The 15,596-nt window shown below is 46.9% G+C and overlaps 1 protein-coding gene across 5 annotated transcripts in view; it reads left to right on the forward strand.

Annotated features, from left to right (window-relative positions):
* beta-Spec (spectrin beta chain) overlaps nucleotides 1-15,596 on the forward strand; it is a 40,973-nt gene that overhangs the window by 18,446 nt on the left and 6,931 nt on the right. The window contains exons 14-22 of one of the 5 annotated variants that reach the window (XM_077666283.1): nucleotides 454-1,683; nucleotides 2,715-3,177; nucleotides 4,074-4,256; nucleotides 4,836-5,429; nucleotides 6,198-6,299; nucleotides 11,517-11,638; nucleotides 12,224-12,336; nucleotides 12,397-12,477; nucleotides 12,576-12,659. In XM_077666283.1, the coding sequence (XP_077522409.1) occupies nucleotides 454-1,683; nucleotides 2,715-3,177; nucleotides 4,074-4,256; nucleotides 4,836-5,429; nucleotides 6,198-6,299; nucleotides 11,517-11,638; nucleotides 12,224-12,336; nucleotides 12,397-12,477; nucleotides 12,576-12,659 (2,972 nt within the window). Of the gene's footprint in view, nucleotides 1-453; nucleotides 1,684-2,714; nucleotides 3,178-4,073; nucleotides 4,257-4,835; nucleotides 5,430-6,197; nucleotides 6,300-11,516; nucleotides 11,639-12,223; nucleotides 12,478-12,575; nucleotides 12,660-15,596 lie in introns of all 5 variants that reach the window. The other 4 variants (XM_077666282.1, XM_077666284.1, XM_077666285.1 and 1 more) reach the window with 4 other exon arrangements.

The following is a 15,596-nucleotide window of genomic DNA, read 5'->3' on the forward strand; positions in this document are numbered from 1 at the left end:
GGGTGACCTTGGCCAACCTCACCACCACCAAATAAAATAAATATTGCTGCGGCTGGTTTCGAGCCTGCGGCGGTGCGAACAGATCAGCTTCGCTGGCCACTGCACGAGATCGCCGTAGCTGGTCACACCTCGGTTAAATTTCAACACACTCTCCTGCTGTGCATTGCATGTCGTCTTCAAATAACGCTAAACACATGCTTTCTCACGTGTACTCAGTTTAACCCTGTTCAAACCCTACCACTTTTTTTTTCTACGGGTGTATGATGGTAGAGGCTTTTTAAATCTTCTGCTGTGGAATCCTGGAGCAAACAGGAACAGATTGGGCTGTGTGGTGAAAGTTTTATTAGTGCCTTCTGTTAGGCTTTGTTATACTGGCTTTGTCTTCCGACTAACTCCAGCTGAAATTCTCCAGAAGATCTTCAGCAATGCTGATGAGCTTATCGGACATTGCAGGAGGGATGCCAACCGGAAATTGGCCAGCGAGCAGATGGCCCGACTGGCCGACCAGCTTGCATTGCACCAATTCCTCCAGGACTGCGACCAGCTCACTGAATGGATTCAGGAGAAGATGATCGTGGCTCAAGATGAGACATACCGCAGTGCCAAGACTGTGCATTCCAAGTGGACACGCCACCAGGCCTTTGAGGCCGAGGTGCAGGCCAACAAGGAGCGCCTGGAACGTGCCCAGCAAGCGGGGCGCGCCCTTGTGGCCGAGAAGCCAGAGATGGCTCCGCTCGTCGAGCCCAAGCTCCAGGAGCTGGAGCAGCAGTTCAACAACCTGGAGGACACGACGCAGGCCAAGGGCCAGCGCTTGTTCGACGACAACCGCCACGTACTGTACGAGCAGACATGCGACGACATCGACTCCTGGATCGACGAGCTCGAGTCACAGGTGCTGGTCTCGGAGACGGGCCAGGACTTGGCCTCAGTGACGACGATTCTGCAGCGGCAGCGAGACGTGGAGAACCAGATGGCGCAGAAGGCGAAGCAGGTAGATGCCCTGCAGGGACAGGCGCACTACTTAGAGAAGCTCGACCCGAATCGAGCCGAAGACCTCATCGCTCGACGGGCCGTTGTTGAGCAGCGTTTCGAGAAGTTGCAGGCACCCCTTGAGCAGCGCCGCCGTGAGCTGCTCAAGAAGAAAGAAGCCTACCAGTTCCGGCGTGACGTTGAGGATGAGAAGTTGTGGGTGGCCGAGAAGATGCCTCTTGTCAAGTCGCCCGACCGTGGCTCGTCCCTGTTCGGGGTACAGATGCTCCGCAAGAAGGAGCAGTCGCTTCGACATGAGGTGGACCACCATGAGCCTCGGGTGGCGGCCATCTGTGAGGATGGCCGGCGTCTGGCGGCTGAAGGGCATGCAGATGGACCTGAATTCGAGCGGCTCGCCAAGGAACTGGAGGAGCTGTGGGCGGAACTTCGGCGTGCCCTTGACGCACGCCGGGAGGACCTGCTCATCTCGGAGAAGGCGCACCAATACTACTTCGATGCCAGTGAGGCGGAGGCCTGGATGAGTGAGCAGGAGCTGTACATGATGGTCGAAGACCGTGGCCGGGATGAGGCGTCGGCGCAGAAGCTACGCAAGAAGCATCAGAACCTGGAGGCAGCTGTGGATGACTATGCTGAGACTGTCAGACAGCTGGGAGACACAGCACGGCGTCTGGTCCAGGAAGGACATCCTGACAGGTGAGGAGTGCTTGTTTCTAGCATTTTAGAAGGTCTGCAACTGCAGGACAGAATCACAGGGCTAGAATGGCAAGAGACATTTAATAATTTTGCAGAATAATGGTTCCCTTTTTTTTTAGGTATCTTGAAAGCTTTCAGTTGGACTGTTGTATACTATATATCCTGGAGGCTCTGAACCCTCTGCTTCCAAATCTTGGGGCTGTAGATAGTAGCCTCTCCAGACGAGACTAATTTATGATGACGACGATGATGGCGATGATGTGTTGGCTAGTCCATTCGTAACGGGCGGACGCCATGCAAGTCGGAGACCCAGCCAAATGCGGTAGAGGCAACCAAGCTCTGCCTTGAGGACCGGTGGCAGACCTGGCGACTTGGACGACCATAGAGTTTCATTGGTTAGGGGCACCTTTTCCTTTTATGTAGGTATGTCTTGAAAATGAAGTGTCAGGACACATATCAGGTACAAGTAAGGTAAGCTTGCTTCCACACTTGAATGTGCACCTCATTGCACGGTTTAGATGCGTATTAGCATTGCATACTTAAACAGTTTATGACAATGAGTACTGTAGTATGTTTGGCGATCATGAGACCACTCTGGTTCAGAAGGCATTCAAGTATGAATTAACAGGGAGCCATACAAACAGTTCTGGACAAAAGCATTTTTGAGCGGGAAGCCGTGGATGAACAGCAATCTTGAATATTTTTCTATTAACGTTTTTGCTGTCGTCAAAAGCATTCCCTTTGGTTTTTCTCACTTTAAAAGCATGATTTTGCTACATATCAGAACAATGGACCATTACCTTCAATATTTCCATAACAGTGTCTTACAGTTTTCCAATTTCCAAAAATTTTTGTCCGAGAATGTTGGAGATTGAACCAAAACTTAGAACCAAAACTGTCCTGTAAAAGACTACAGCCTAGTCAAATAAAGACATTGTGTGCTTTGAAATTCTGGTTCTGACTTGTGAAGAGCATGTCAGAGTTCTCCGTTTGACGGCACTGGGAAATGAAACATGGCGTCCTCACTGCAGTGACCAAATCGCTGTGCGGCAGTCGCAAGTGGACAAGCTGTATGCGGGCCTGCGCGACTTGGCGCTGGAGCGGCGACAGAAACTTGAAGAAGCACTGCGCCTCTTCGCACTCAGCCGGGAGGTTGACGACCTTATGCAATGGATTGCTGAGAGGGAGGTGGTGGCCAGTTCACAGGAGCTGGGCCAGGACTATGAGCACGTGACGCTGCTGCGGGAGCGCTTTAACGCCTTCCGGGACGAGACCCGGTCGGTCGGAGAGGAGCGTGTGCAGAAGGCCAGTGCCCAGGCGGAAGCCTTGATGACGGGACCAGACGCAGCCCAGGCTGCCCAGTGGAAGGACGCACTACAGGAGGCGTGGGCTGATCTGCTCGAACTGATGGACACCCGAGCGCAAGTGCTGGTGGCGTCGTGGGACCTTCACCGGTTCTTCCACGACTGCCGGGATGTGTACCAGCGCATCTTGGTGGGTACCGATCCAGTCAGTCAGTGCTGGAACAGTCATAAGTGCACACCTGTAGAGGGAAACCTTTCTCGGCTTTCGGTTTAATTATCTTCACCAGTAGCACGGTGCATTGAGAGTTGATGTGCGCCCACGAGTAAAAATAAATAAACAGAGGATGGTTTTTATAAATAAAATATGCATGTTAGTAAACCTGAGCAGCAAGATGGAAAAATCGTTATTTTAGTGGACATTTGACAATGTTTAATGTTGCTTGCAAAGTCTGTGCACTGTGGGCAGTATACAAATCTGTGGCAGTATAAAGCTGCTGTGCTCTATGCTGGCTTCCTGCCAGTCATATCTGTGTATTTTTTCCTAGCTGTTTTGCTTAGTTGTAGTTTTAGCCTGCGTCGTCAAGTACATGCAAGAGAACACCAGGCTTATTAGAATGTGCTGTGTCTCGTGTCCTGGCAGCAATGTGCACCTTATGGAAGACTTTCTTTCGTTTTGAAGAACACTCTCTGCCTGAAAACTCAAAAGTGCATGCTGTGGTGAGCTGTTTCTAAGTTAAATATGAGCTTGCTAATGATTAATTCTAGTTGTCAATTCAGAGCGTGTTTCAATGAACACTGTATAGATCCAGATCCTTTATTCCAACCATTAATGCGGAGCCATTCACTTTTAAGTGGTTCGCCTGATCTTGTGCTTAAATTGTTGGTTTGGATTTCACAATACTGCAGAAAATTTCGCTTCTTCGTGGATTCAGAGCAGTGCCCTGGACTGCAGATTAGGATTCCTCTTAACGAAATCAGTTCAGCTAATGGATTCCTTTGTTCTACATCTCAGTGGATGCAATGCTGTTGAGTTCAGTGAGCTCAGGTTGTAGGCATGCTCAAGTTCTGTGCTTTTTGCCCATACAGGAGAAGCAAAACGGCATGTCAGAAGAACTTGGCCGGGATGCCGTCAGCGTGTCGAACCTCCAGCGGAAGCAGGCCAACTTTGAGAATGACCTGCAGACCCTTGGTTCCGCAGTGGAGGGCATTCGGTCACAAGCATCGCAGCTGGGAGCCGCCTATGCTGGGGACAAGGCGCGCGAAATCCAGGTATGGAGACGAACAGTTGTAGAAGGGTGACTGCCTTACCGCAGGCGAATCTCGGGGTAGAGTATGAAACAAGGCTCATTAGCAGTCCTCCACATTTAAGCTCCAAGGCCACTTCGTGGCATTAGAAGTTGTATGTGTTTTTTTTGTCTTCTAATATACAAATCTTTTCTACAATTTTTGTTGTTTCTACTTTAGTTTCATGTTCTCAGTGATGCGTCTTCTTTCTCCAAGTGCATGCGAGAGCCAAAATTTTAAATATTAGTTAACTTGCTCTGTCAGAAGTGACAAGAAAAGACGATCACAAATTGGATGCGGACAGGGTGTTGTCTACCTTGTGAGAATTTTTCACTCTTTCAAAGTGTATTTATGCCACGTGGCGCAATGGTCACTTTTTGTCTGTACAATTGGTTAGAGAAATTTTTTTTTTATTATGGTCACTATCACTCATTGAAATGCGTAGTGCAATGCTAGACCTGTCTTGCAAACAAAGCAAAACCAAGATTCTATAATCTTCAAATAAAGCACATCTTGTAGCTGGTTGCTTCCAGAGTTCGTGCAGCAATTGCTATCCCCTTGCAGGCGCGCGAGGCGGAGGTGGTCGCTGCCTGGCAACGCCTGCTCGGCTCTTGCGAGAGTCGGCGGGCGCGGTTAGCAGACACGGGTGACCTCTTCCGCTTCTTGAGCATGGTGCGCGACCTGCTGCTCTGGATGGAGGAGGTGGTGCGACAGATGAACAGCTCGGAGAAGCCACGCGATGTCTCGGGTGTCGAGCTGCTCATGAACAACCACCAGAGCCTCAAGGCCGAGGTGGATGCCCGCGAGGACAACCTCGCCGCCTGCCTCGCGCTGGGCCGCGACCTGCTGGCCCGCAACCACTACGCCTCGGGCGAGATCAAGGAGAAGCTTCTGGCCCTTAGTACGCAGCGCGCTGCCCTCGGAGCCCGATGGGACGAGCGCTGGGAGCACCTGCAGCTCATCCTGGAGGTGTACCAGTTTGCGCGGGACGCATCTGTCGCCGAGCACTGGCTCCTGGCTCAGGAGCCCTACCTGCTCAGCCAGGAGCTGGGCCACACCATCGACGAGGTGGAGCAGCTCCTCAAGAGGCACGAGGCCTTCGAGAAGTCGGCCGCCGCTCAGGAGGAGAGATTTGCAGCACTGGAGCGCCTCACCACGGTGAGTGTGGGCGCTACTGTTTGTCAAAGGAGTTTCGGTTCTTGTTATGGCAGATTCTTGTTTTAAGGTACCTTTTCATGGCGTGCCGCGAGGGAATGCGTGGGGGTATGGGACGATAACAGTGCTGTGCTCTAGTAATGTGGTGGAGTCCTGCAGGTCTGGTTCCCGTCTACAATGCTTTGGAGAGAGAGGTGCCGTACTCTCTGATTTTATTGCCCTTGGATGGGAAGCATAAAATATTTTTGCGTTACAGTGTGCTTTCTCCTGCTGAGACCAGGTTTAGGTGCTCTTATCTGCCTTTGTTAATCATGGGACACCAGTGCTGTTGCATTGGTGAAGTGCATTTTGTTACATGCTAGAGTATAGTAATGTCGAGTATCTGATTGTGCGCTAGCATTTGTCATGTCTATTTTGAATGCAGTTCTCTGTGGTTGCATATGCTGTAGGCCATAAATTTTTGTATGTTAATGTAATTCAGGTGCATACAATCTAGCCACAGATTCTTGCGAGATCGTGTGACTGTGGATTGTGTTTCTGTTTGCCCATTTTACAGAAGGTTTTTTTTTTTTTTTTTTGCTGGAGGTATTGAGACCTGATATGTCTAGTAGGACTTGTTTTTCTCTGCACTGGTGTATCTTGTAGTGGTAGAACGGCTCAGATGAGCCCTATTGCAGCTTTGTTTTACTGGAGGCATACTCTGTCTGCGAGTGAATGTGCAAGAAGGAAGGAAGGAAGGAACGGACGAAAACCCGAGCGTACCTCTCTCAGCTCGAGCTCAAGGAGTTGCAAGGCATGGAGGACATCCAGGAGCGGCGCAGGGCTCTGCGCAGGCTAGACGACCACCTGCGCAGTTCGGGCATCTATGAGCCGGTGACTGCCTGCCCAGCCAACAGGCATCATGGCCTGCGCTTGATGTTTACAGCAGGGCACTTGACGTTTGTTTTGATGGCACAAACATACAGAAGGATTGGGAGAAGCAATAATTTAGTTTTGTTACAGTTCATTAGCTGGGACGTGAATAATCATGTGGGAAAATGATAGGGGTAACACTGCGAGATAGCAGTGTGGGTTAGGGAACAAACCGGAATTAATTATGTCTTGGCTGAAACCAAGAGGAGATGGGCATGTGCGCATCACGCAATGCAGAGAGCAGATAACAGAATGCCCCTTAGGGTAACAAAGTGTATTCCAAGAAAAGGTAAATTGAGTCAGGTGGGCAGATGAGATCAGGCAAATTTGTGGGGATTAAGTGACTGCAGCTGGCACAGGACAGGGATAATTGGAGATCCGATAGGACTGGTCTTTGTCCTGCAAGGGACAGAGCCAGGCTGCTGTTGCTGCTGATGACAATGAATTGTCATTAATTTGTTATAGCTTCTGGTGGGCATTCTCTAGTGTACTGTGCAGTGTGCAGCCTGTGTTTGGGATCACACTAGGGCTATAGTACAGCAACGATACTTGGTAGCTACGGTTTAAACACGTGGAAAAACTAATTCCTCTTGGATGAGTGAACTGCGATCTCTGGTGGCCAGATTCTCTGTTGGTAATGATTTTGGTAAGTTGCAGCACTTATAATGAAAGCCTATCAAGATTTCCAGAATATTTTAGTCAGTGTTCGTGCCATCAAAAGTTTGCGGCTAACAAAGAATGTTTTGGTTCACTAACACCATGGATGCAATGTATGGCCTCTAATCATTGGCAGCCAAGAAAGGATTCCCTGTCAGCTTTGTTCATGAGAAATGGATGCCCTTGGCGATATGGAGACCTCTGTATTTTCAGTAACAAAGGAAAGGCACATTTTAGTTGTTTGCTGTTTGGTTCAAGGCTTCAGTTTTTTCACGTTTTAAGATATTAGGTCAGGAGCAGGAGTAATGGCATTCTGCAGCTCTGCAATGCTATAGGGCGACAGTGCTATTAATGGGAACTTGAGTGCCCTCAAATTTAAAGCGTATCTTTTCTTCAACCTAGCTTTAAAAAAAAAAAAGTCGTGTGTATGTCTGTAGTTAACACCCCTAGTCTTCTTATCTTCAAGGGCCTATGACTTTCATCGAAGGGGAGGGGCTTAAATTTATGCTATGCCCCTGCCTCATAGCTTTGGCATTATGGTGGATGTCTTTGTATTTCCTCAGGTAGTTAATGAGCGGCTTTTTGTATCCCTCATTATCTTGACCGTATGAGTGTAAACGGACTCACTCAAGCTAATGCCAGCCACCATTAGTTTGTGTCTGTTCATTTTTTTTTGGCTACAAAATTTCTTTATTCTGGCTGAGGACTTTTGATTCGTTACCGTAGGAACTTCCCATAGGTGTCTGGAGGGATTGTGTAAAGGAAAGCTTTTGTTTTTAGTATTACTCTTTTGAAGCTTAAACTATGCCACTGATGTCCAGACTGCTGAAACCTCAGCTTTATCCTGTTTTGTGGCAATAGCGCATTTTGCATTCACTGCATGGGGTGGAATGGTTTGTTGATGGAGCGGGCAGGTGAACAGTGCCTTCATCGAATGACGTTTATTGGTTAGTGTGGCAGCTAGTGGTGCCCTGGCAACTGGTTTCTTCATGACAGTGATAGCAGTGCTACTTAGCTGCTTATATGAACACTAACCATACCCAACTTCGCTGTTGCTTGGTGTTTGTAGGTGCTTGCCTTTTGCGTGTGTATTTCTTCTTGAATCTGCGTGTGCATGGGCACCTTTAGCAACCCACAGTGGCAATAAAGAACCGAAAATGGCATGCCTGGTGCCAGTGCAACTGTTTTTCTTGTGGGAGGGGTCCGAAACTTCGACCTTCTTAGCTGTATCTGTTGTGTGGGGCACACAAAAGCATCAGGTCCTTGTTGTAGCATGTTGTGGTTTGTTTTGCTTTTCTATCACAGCTAGCTTTGAGTCCTCGTTAACGGTTGTCTCTTGTGCGTGAACTTCTTGCATGTATTTCATAAGGGATTACTGTTGCACTGAATGTTACTCTGAATGGACTTTTCATTGCCTGTTCTTTGTAACAAGAGTACCACAAGCAGATAGCTTTGGAGCCTTTCCTGTACCGGATAGTGATGCCAGAATTAGATCTAGTAGTCCAGCAACTTTAACTGACCAAAAAGTGTCCTTGAATTTTTGAGATGCAAGCTCTATCCTTGATGCTTAAAAATAGTAGCAGGGACTGCTTTACTGCAGTATTACAAGCTTTATTGGCCACAGAACAAACTCCGCACAACATTATTGGAGAGCCATAAAATGATAGGAATATTGCAGAAATAATAGGATTATATACTTGAAAAGGTAGGTTCATTAAAAGTCAAAACTGGGGTTATTGCTAAAAACGAACTGGGCTCATCTAAGGTCGTTACAAGGGTAAAGGATTTCTTGAAAAATTGCCAGGAATGTTTTTTTCCTGTTAATGCTTGCGGCATTCAGTATTTGCGAGGTTGTCATGTCGTCCTGTGTGCAAACGTTTGTCTTACTATGTTGAGTTGTTGCTTGCTTTCATTAGTGTGAAGAATGAGCCAAGCTAGACTCATTGTAGTGAGTATGCTAGGAGTAGTGTCTGTCCTTTTCGTATGGTACTCAGTTATTCTTGAGCATGTTAACCATTCAACACTTAAAAGTTTATGTGAAAAGAAACTGCGCATGAGAACTTTGTGCATGAACAAATTGATGTTGCTGTCTGGCATGGCTGGTCTATCTCCCTACATTGTCCTTATTTTATGACAAAAGGCAGATTAGTTGTTTGTAATATGTGCACTTCCCACACCATAGTGCATTCATTTACCCTTTAGGAGTCAACGTTCCTGCTTAGAGTAACACGTCGGAAGTAACTAGGCAACCTGGCGTGCTCATCGCACTGCTCGTATTGTTTTATGGTTGTCGCCATTCCAAAATCGCAGGTGTCGCATGCAGTAACTCATGTCCTTTGTTGCCTCCATAATTTATAGTTGTGTATTTCATCACTGACTCTCATAGTAGCTGCTTTGTACGCTATGTGATCCTTCGCTCCGTATGTCTTGTATGCCCACTGTTGTATGAACTGCCAGTGCACTATGATATGTGGTGCATCGCACTGCCTTGGGGCAGCGAGATATGCACAGCAATCTAGTGTGATACAAAGCTTATGCGACGTTTTCATAATGAAGACTGTAACCAAGCAACCCTTCATTGTGCAGCTTTCTGTGGAGGATAGGTGGCACTGCTTGCTTTGTGCCAAATACTGCACTGTGGTTTTACATAGCCTCATTGCTGCCTCCATTGCAAGGCACTTGCTGATTGTCGGACTGCACCCTATTTTATCGTATATTCTCACTGGAGGGCATGAAATCGAAAGGTGATAGTGGCAGTTGTGATTGCTGTTTTCTTTTAAAAGTGTGAGGAATCGGCCGTACTTAAATACAAGGGCCATACAGAGCTGCTGGTGCTTTACTGACAAGTGCAAGCAGCTGCTGTCACAGCTCTACCTCCAGTAAAGGTGCCCTTAGAAATCTGTAAATATGCAGCTGGTGAACGTGTGCTTTTGTACTGTAGTACTGCAGGCATTCACGCCCAGCCAGGAACCCGTTAACTGGTTCCCGCAGCACTTGAGCTCAGTAAATATTGCAGAAAGTTGTAGATTTGTTTGTTGCATCGGTGCGTCCATAATGTGTCTGCAAGAACAGTGTTCTGACCGTCAAGAGGTATTAATTACCTTCTCTAAGGCGCAGACAGTAAATAATTAAGATACCATAAGGGGCAAAAGCTGGTTGGTAAAACTACGAGAGCTAAAGCGCACTGTCGTGCTATTTTGCACCTGGCAATGCCAGCGTAATGTGCGGTGCCCTCATTGCTAACATCACCTTCTCACCTTATCAATCATGCGGGGATGCTTTTTAAGCACTGTTGCAAGCTACCAAGCTTGGTTGCGCGTGCCTCGTGTGCGCAGCTGCATCGTTGCAACGTAACCTGCTTATTACTTGTTTGCCATCATCCACGTTGTGGGGTCATAATGGCCCGGCGTGTTATCCACCTGCAAAGTGATTGTCTGCAATTGGGCACTTGCGTGTGGCTCCTGAAGTGTAGAAATGTACCCAGCGGGCCAAGTGATGGGTCCAAGACTCTTTCTGTGGAAAGCGTGTGACGTCTCTCACGCCATGTGCATTGTGAGAAAACCAACATAGCCACTAACACTGGGGTAGCATCCTGCAAGCTGCACTCATGCTGATGAAGTGCAGAATGCAAGGGAAATACATGCACAGTTGATTGCATGGCTACTCTGGGTTATTAGTTTCAGTAAGTTACCAACATTCAGCATAGTGTTTATTGTACTGTGCGTTATTGTTTCGTTGTCAGACATAATTGCGGCGTAGATGAAAGCTTTAGTTCCTGAATTCCGTTAGAACCCCATCTGGTTTTCTGCAGAGGTAAACTGTCAAAGCCCCCTTCTCTTGGCCTGTTAGGATGTTTACATGCACCCACTTCAAGACTTATTCGAACTGTACTGTTTTATGCTTACTATGCAGTGCTGCCGAATCTAGCGAGCAGATTCATGCTGACCGCATTGGCTAAAAGCAAGGAGCTCAGCACTGTGTTAAATTGAACAAAGCACCAATTTAATTCGTTGTAATTTTGGCATAGCAAGCACTTGTTGCTGTGACATCATCTGAGAACTGCGTTTCGCCACATTTCGCATTTGTTTTCTACACCTCATGTTGGGCTTTTTCATGTTCCTTCATGGAGTTGCAACTGATTATCAGTGATGCATCACACAGCAATACGTCTAATGAATGCACTGCTGGTGGATTGTACTGCATGTTGAGTATGAAATAGAGTGTAGAACGAAAGCTGCAGGTAGGAATCTAACCTAGAATCAAACCGCATGAAAAGACATCGGCAGAGAAGCTCATACGTGCATGCCGATCACGTCCTGCACACGTGTGCTCCTTTGTCGCTGTCATTTCGCGCCGGTTGATTGTGAAGAAGAGAAGGTGCATCGGCATTCGCCGCTGCTTTTGCTAGACCCCAAAGCGCATGCAGGTGGAAGCAGTGACGAGTGCCGAGCGCCAGTGTTGAATGGCGTGCCGGCAGGTTGCTGACGCTGTTTTGTTTGTGCCTGCGCGTGCGCTGCTCAGTTCGAACTCAAGGAGATGCGAGCGAGGGAGGAGGAGCAGGAGAGACGTCGGCAGCAGGAGGAGCTGGAGCGCCTGGCAGCCCTGCAGCCACCGCCAAGCCACGAGCCGTCTGCCCAGGACAGGTGTGGACGCATGGGCCCACCCACTTCACGATGCTGCGCATAGGGAACGCATGCTGACAAAATTTTGTTTATTTGGCCGCAGATATTTACATACAGTTGGCTGCAGAAGTTTATGTAAAGTTGGTTACAGAGGTCTACAAAACATGGAAGCAGTTAGAAAAGGGAATTTCGTTACAGGCTAGAATATGCTGCATCGCTCGCTCTTGTATCAACATACCATGCTGCGAGAAAAGTTGCCTCGCAGCTTCAGCGAATAATGTCATTGTCAGCCCAAAAACACAACTTCTTTTTGTGCTGTCTGTAGCAGCCCTGATTGATGTTGACATTCCTATTATTTTTAATTTTATGTGCACATGTCTATGCGCATGTGCTTGCATGCTTAGTTTCACAGCTCGTCTTCTCGGCCAGTATTTTTTTTTTTTTCCACTTTGTTTTCTATCCCTTGTTGGAAATTTTCGCCGCCACAAGGAACTGAGCTTGGAGCCGCACGGCGCTCTGGCGACTTTGTTGTTCGAGGGTTCCGTCGCCAGCATGAAGCCGCACATTTTCTGACCAGGTGGGGTGTGGGCACATGTGCGCGTGCAGGGTCGACGCCGAAGCTTCTGCGGAAGCCGTCCGAGAACCTGCTATCCTGAGTGGCGCCGAGGGTGTGGCCGTGTCGGCGGCAGCGGCAGCGGCACCAGCACCAGCAGGCGACGGTAAGCATGCGGGGTCAGGGGGTGTGGGCCTAACTGCTGCACGCGCACTTGCCGCCCCAGGGAGCCCCCGCGCCACGGCCGCAGCCACCGCCTTGCCCGCCAGCCCAGGGCCGGCCGCCGCAACGTCGCCCGCACCGAGCAGTGAGTGCACGTCGCCTTGCATGGCCCGCATGCAGCAGAGAGCGCGCATGCTAGCCGGCCTTGCCTCCTCCTTCCCTGCATGGTGATGATGATGGCAGCTCCGCCCAAGATCAAGCGCTCTCGTTCCAAGTCGCCTTTCGGCAGCTGGCGCAAGAAGAAGCTGCCCGTAGAGGAAGAGACAGGTCAGCACGCTGCCTGCACGTCTTTGCATGTTGCGCATATGTGTGTTTGCGTCTGTGACTCCCGAAGCAAGCCAGGCGATCTAGAAGGCAAGCTAAGTGGGGCCAAGCAAATATTAGCTGGGGTAACGCCTGTGCAAGGGTTAGATGGAGCGGCATCAGGAAGGAACAGCACCTCAGCAGTTTCAGCTTAGGGTTGAAAGGAGACAGGGACAGTACATGTATGAGCACTTTAGTCCAGTTTTATTTATTTCTCGTTTATTAATACTGTAGACACACAGGTATGTAATGCCCAAGAATGGCCTCAGCCCCCTCATACATGTCAACCACTTGCCTTTATGCAACCGATGCTAAAACTGCAGTAGTGTAGGGTTTAGGAGCTTGTAGTTTCCTCTCAACCACAAATATCCATTAAGAATTCAAGACTTACTTTTGAGTGCAAGTCACATCCATACGTATCATGCCCGGTAAAATGTCCATCTGCAGATCTGTGTACCGTGCACTGCAAAATGTTCATCCACATAATGTAAGATCGACGCAATATGAATGCTGATGCCTGAGAAAGTATCCTTGAGGCACTCACAGCACACTTCTACAACATGCACGTAACATTTGTAGGACTGTGAAGCTACACTTGTGAACGCACGTAGCACAGTGTGCCATGTGAACTCGCACACCAAAGGACAAGCAGTACATGTTCACCTCAGATTTTCACACATGCTTGTTCACCAGCCACGAAGGGTGTCCTCTGCCTCACTGGCGGAGAGCTCTTCATCAGTATAGCAGTAATGTGTGTAAATTTTTGCAGCAGTCTATTTGTTTCATGTGGCATACAGTTAAACGGTTAAGGGCGAACCCCGCTCTTCGAAAAAAATATTTATTATGTCACAGTTATTCCATTCTCAGGGAGCATGTATTTTTGTGCGCTGATTCTAAATTTGTCATTTATTTTTGTGTAAAACAAGTCCTTGCACACTTATGCAATATGTTTTGCAAGATTTTGGAGGGAGCTTTTAAGAAATGTTACTGCAAAGAACTTGCTTAACTGCATGGCATTAACTTTTTGGGGACATCAAAGAATGCCATAAGGGTAATATCATCCTGCGTGTTATAAACTTGAGTTATCGAGTTCTTAAGTTGCCACTCCAGAAATAGGAGTACCAACTTCTCTTCCTTTTTCCGAAGTAGTGACTTCAAAAGCCCCACAACTCAACTTCTATGATAGGCCGGGTGATTATCCTTGATGTCATGAAAAAGTAATGCCATGCATTTAAGCAAGCTCTTAGCAGCAAATATTCTTAAAAGCTCTCTCCAAAAAGTTACATAACATGTTGCTTAAGTGTGCAAGGACTGACGTTGTTTTACATGAAATTAAATGGCTTATTTAGAATTGGCACATAAAAGTACATGTTCCATGAAGATTGCATTAGTTATGACTTCATTAATAACACTTTTTTTTCTAAGAGAAAGGGTTTCCCCTTAAGTTGCAATGTTTTGTTGTTACCCAGATTGCTAAGCACTCAAAATTAACACTGAAATAGCAGCTATTATTTCATGATACTATCACTTCGAACATCAAGATTGGATTACTACTTGTCAGCTGTTAAAGTGTCTATTAATGTCTGTAAAATGATCGATATGAGGTTGGTTGGTCTGGTAGAGATTTCCAAATAATCAGGTTGATGGAAACATTCACAAATCAGCATTGAAATGATTTACTTCACCTTGAAATGAATGGCTATTATTTATAGTAGATTTAACTTATATGAGTACGGTCCTGATGTAAAATTCTATTCTCCGAATACATCTTGCCAGACATTAACAAGATTAGTCCAGTGCGTTTAATGGATGTTTGTGGTTGACTGGGTTAGATAGACCAAGGCATAGAATTTGCAAATGATTATTGCTTTTTTAGTTCTTTCCCTCATTACCTTCTTGTGTTCTCTTTTTCAGATTTTTGTTGATATTGTATTTTATTTGAAAAGGATTGATAAATGGTTTCTATCCTGTTTCCTGTGTTGATTCGCTCGGCTGGTTATGCAAAGAATATGTTGTTTGCCTCTATAAAAAGTTTTTATGTTGCCATATTTATGTGACGAGTCTGTGAATGTTTCGTTCTCATGTAAAAGTCATTACTTACGTCACATGTAAAAAGGTTTTGTTTGCATTGTATGTGTTACTGTTTTTGTTTTTCATGTGTTGTTGGCTTTGTGAACCGTTCTGTTCCGTTTTTGTTTCAATTATTTCTGCGGCAATGGAAAGGGCTGTACGTATAACTGGTTAGGAGCACATTGTGAAGGTCATAGGTAGTTACTACGGATACCACTCGTTAATTTGGTTGTTTAATTCCAATCAGGTTACAAGGGAAAAACTCGTGTAATGTGTAGGATTATTCATGTATTGCACTGCTCATTCTTGAGCACAAGAATATGTGGGGGAAAATGCCACCCTTATGGAGTTACTTTCTCCATACTGTGTTCATCCCACAGTAAGGGTGGTAAATTCGTGTCATGAGGCTGCGCTTTATATACACTTTTTTGAGCCTCGAGCATTGGCTGCACGAACTCCGTATTTTCTGCATTTGGCTAGCCCGTGCAAATAGCATAATTTAGCTCAAAACTGTACTGACACAGTCGTGCCAGTTATGGCTTTAATTAATTACTATGCATTTACGGTATCACTATATAGCCGACATCATATTTTATCAAATAACCAAACCTTATTCCTTCCCCAAGGTAAAAACGAAGATGTGTGACACGCATTATATGCTACTAAGGCAACTACTTCCTCAGTGGCAATATGTAGGCACTTGTATGAAAAGAAGTTGCGTCACGCTATAACTGTGCTTTGTCTTTTAGCGAGGCATTCGCCTCGTCCAAAAGACGGCACGTCATAACGTTCCTTATTGGTGATACAAGAAGATGGCTTTCGTTTTCACAC

Source organism: Amblyomma americanum, chromosome 5 (genome assembly GCF_052857255.1).
Source record: "Amblyomma americanum isolate KBUSLIRL-KWMA chromosome 5, ASM5285725v1, whole genome shotgun sequence".
In the NCBI taxonomy this organism is placed as follows: Eukaryota; Metazoa; Arthropoda; class Arachnida; order Ixodida; family Ixodidae; genus Amblyomma; species Amblyomma americanum.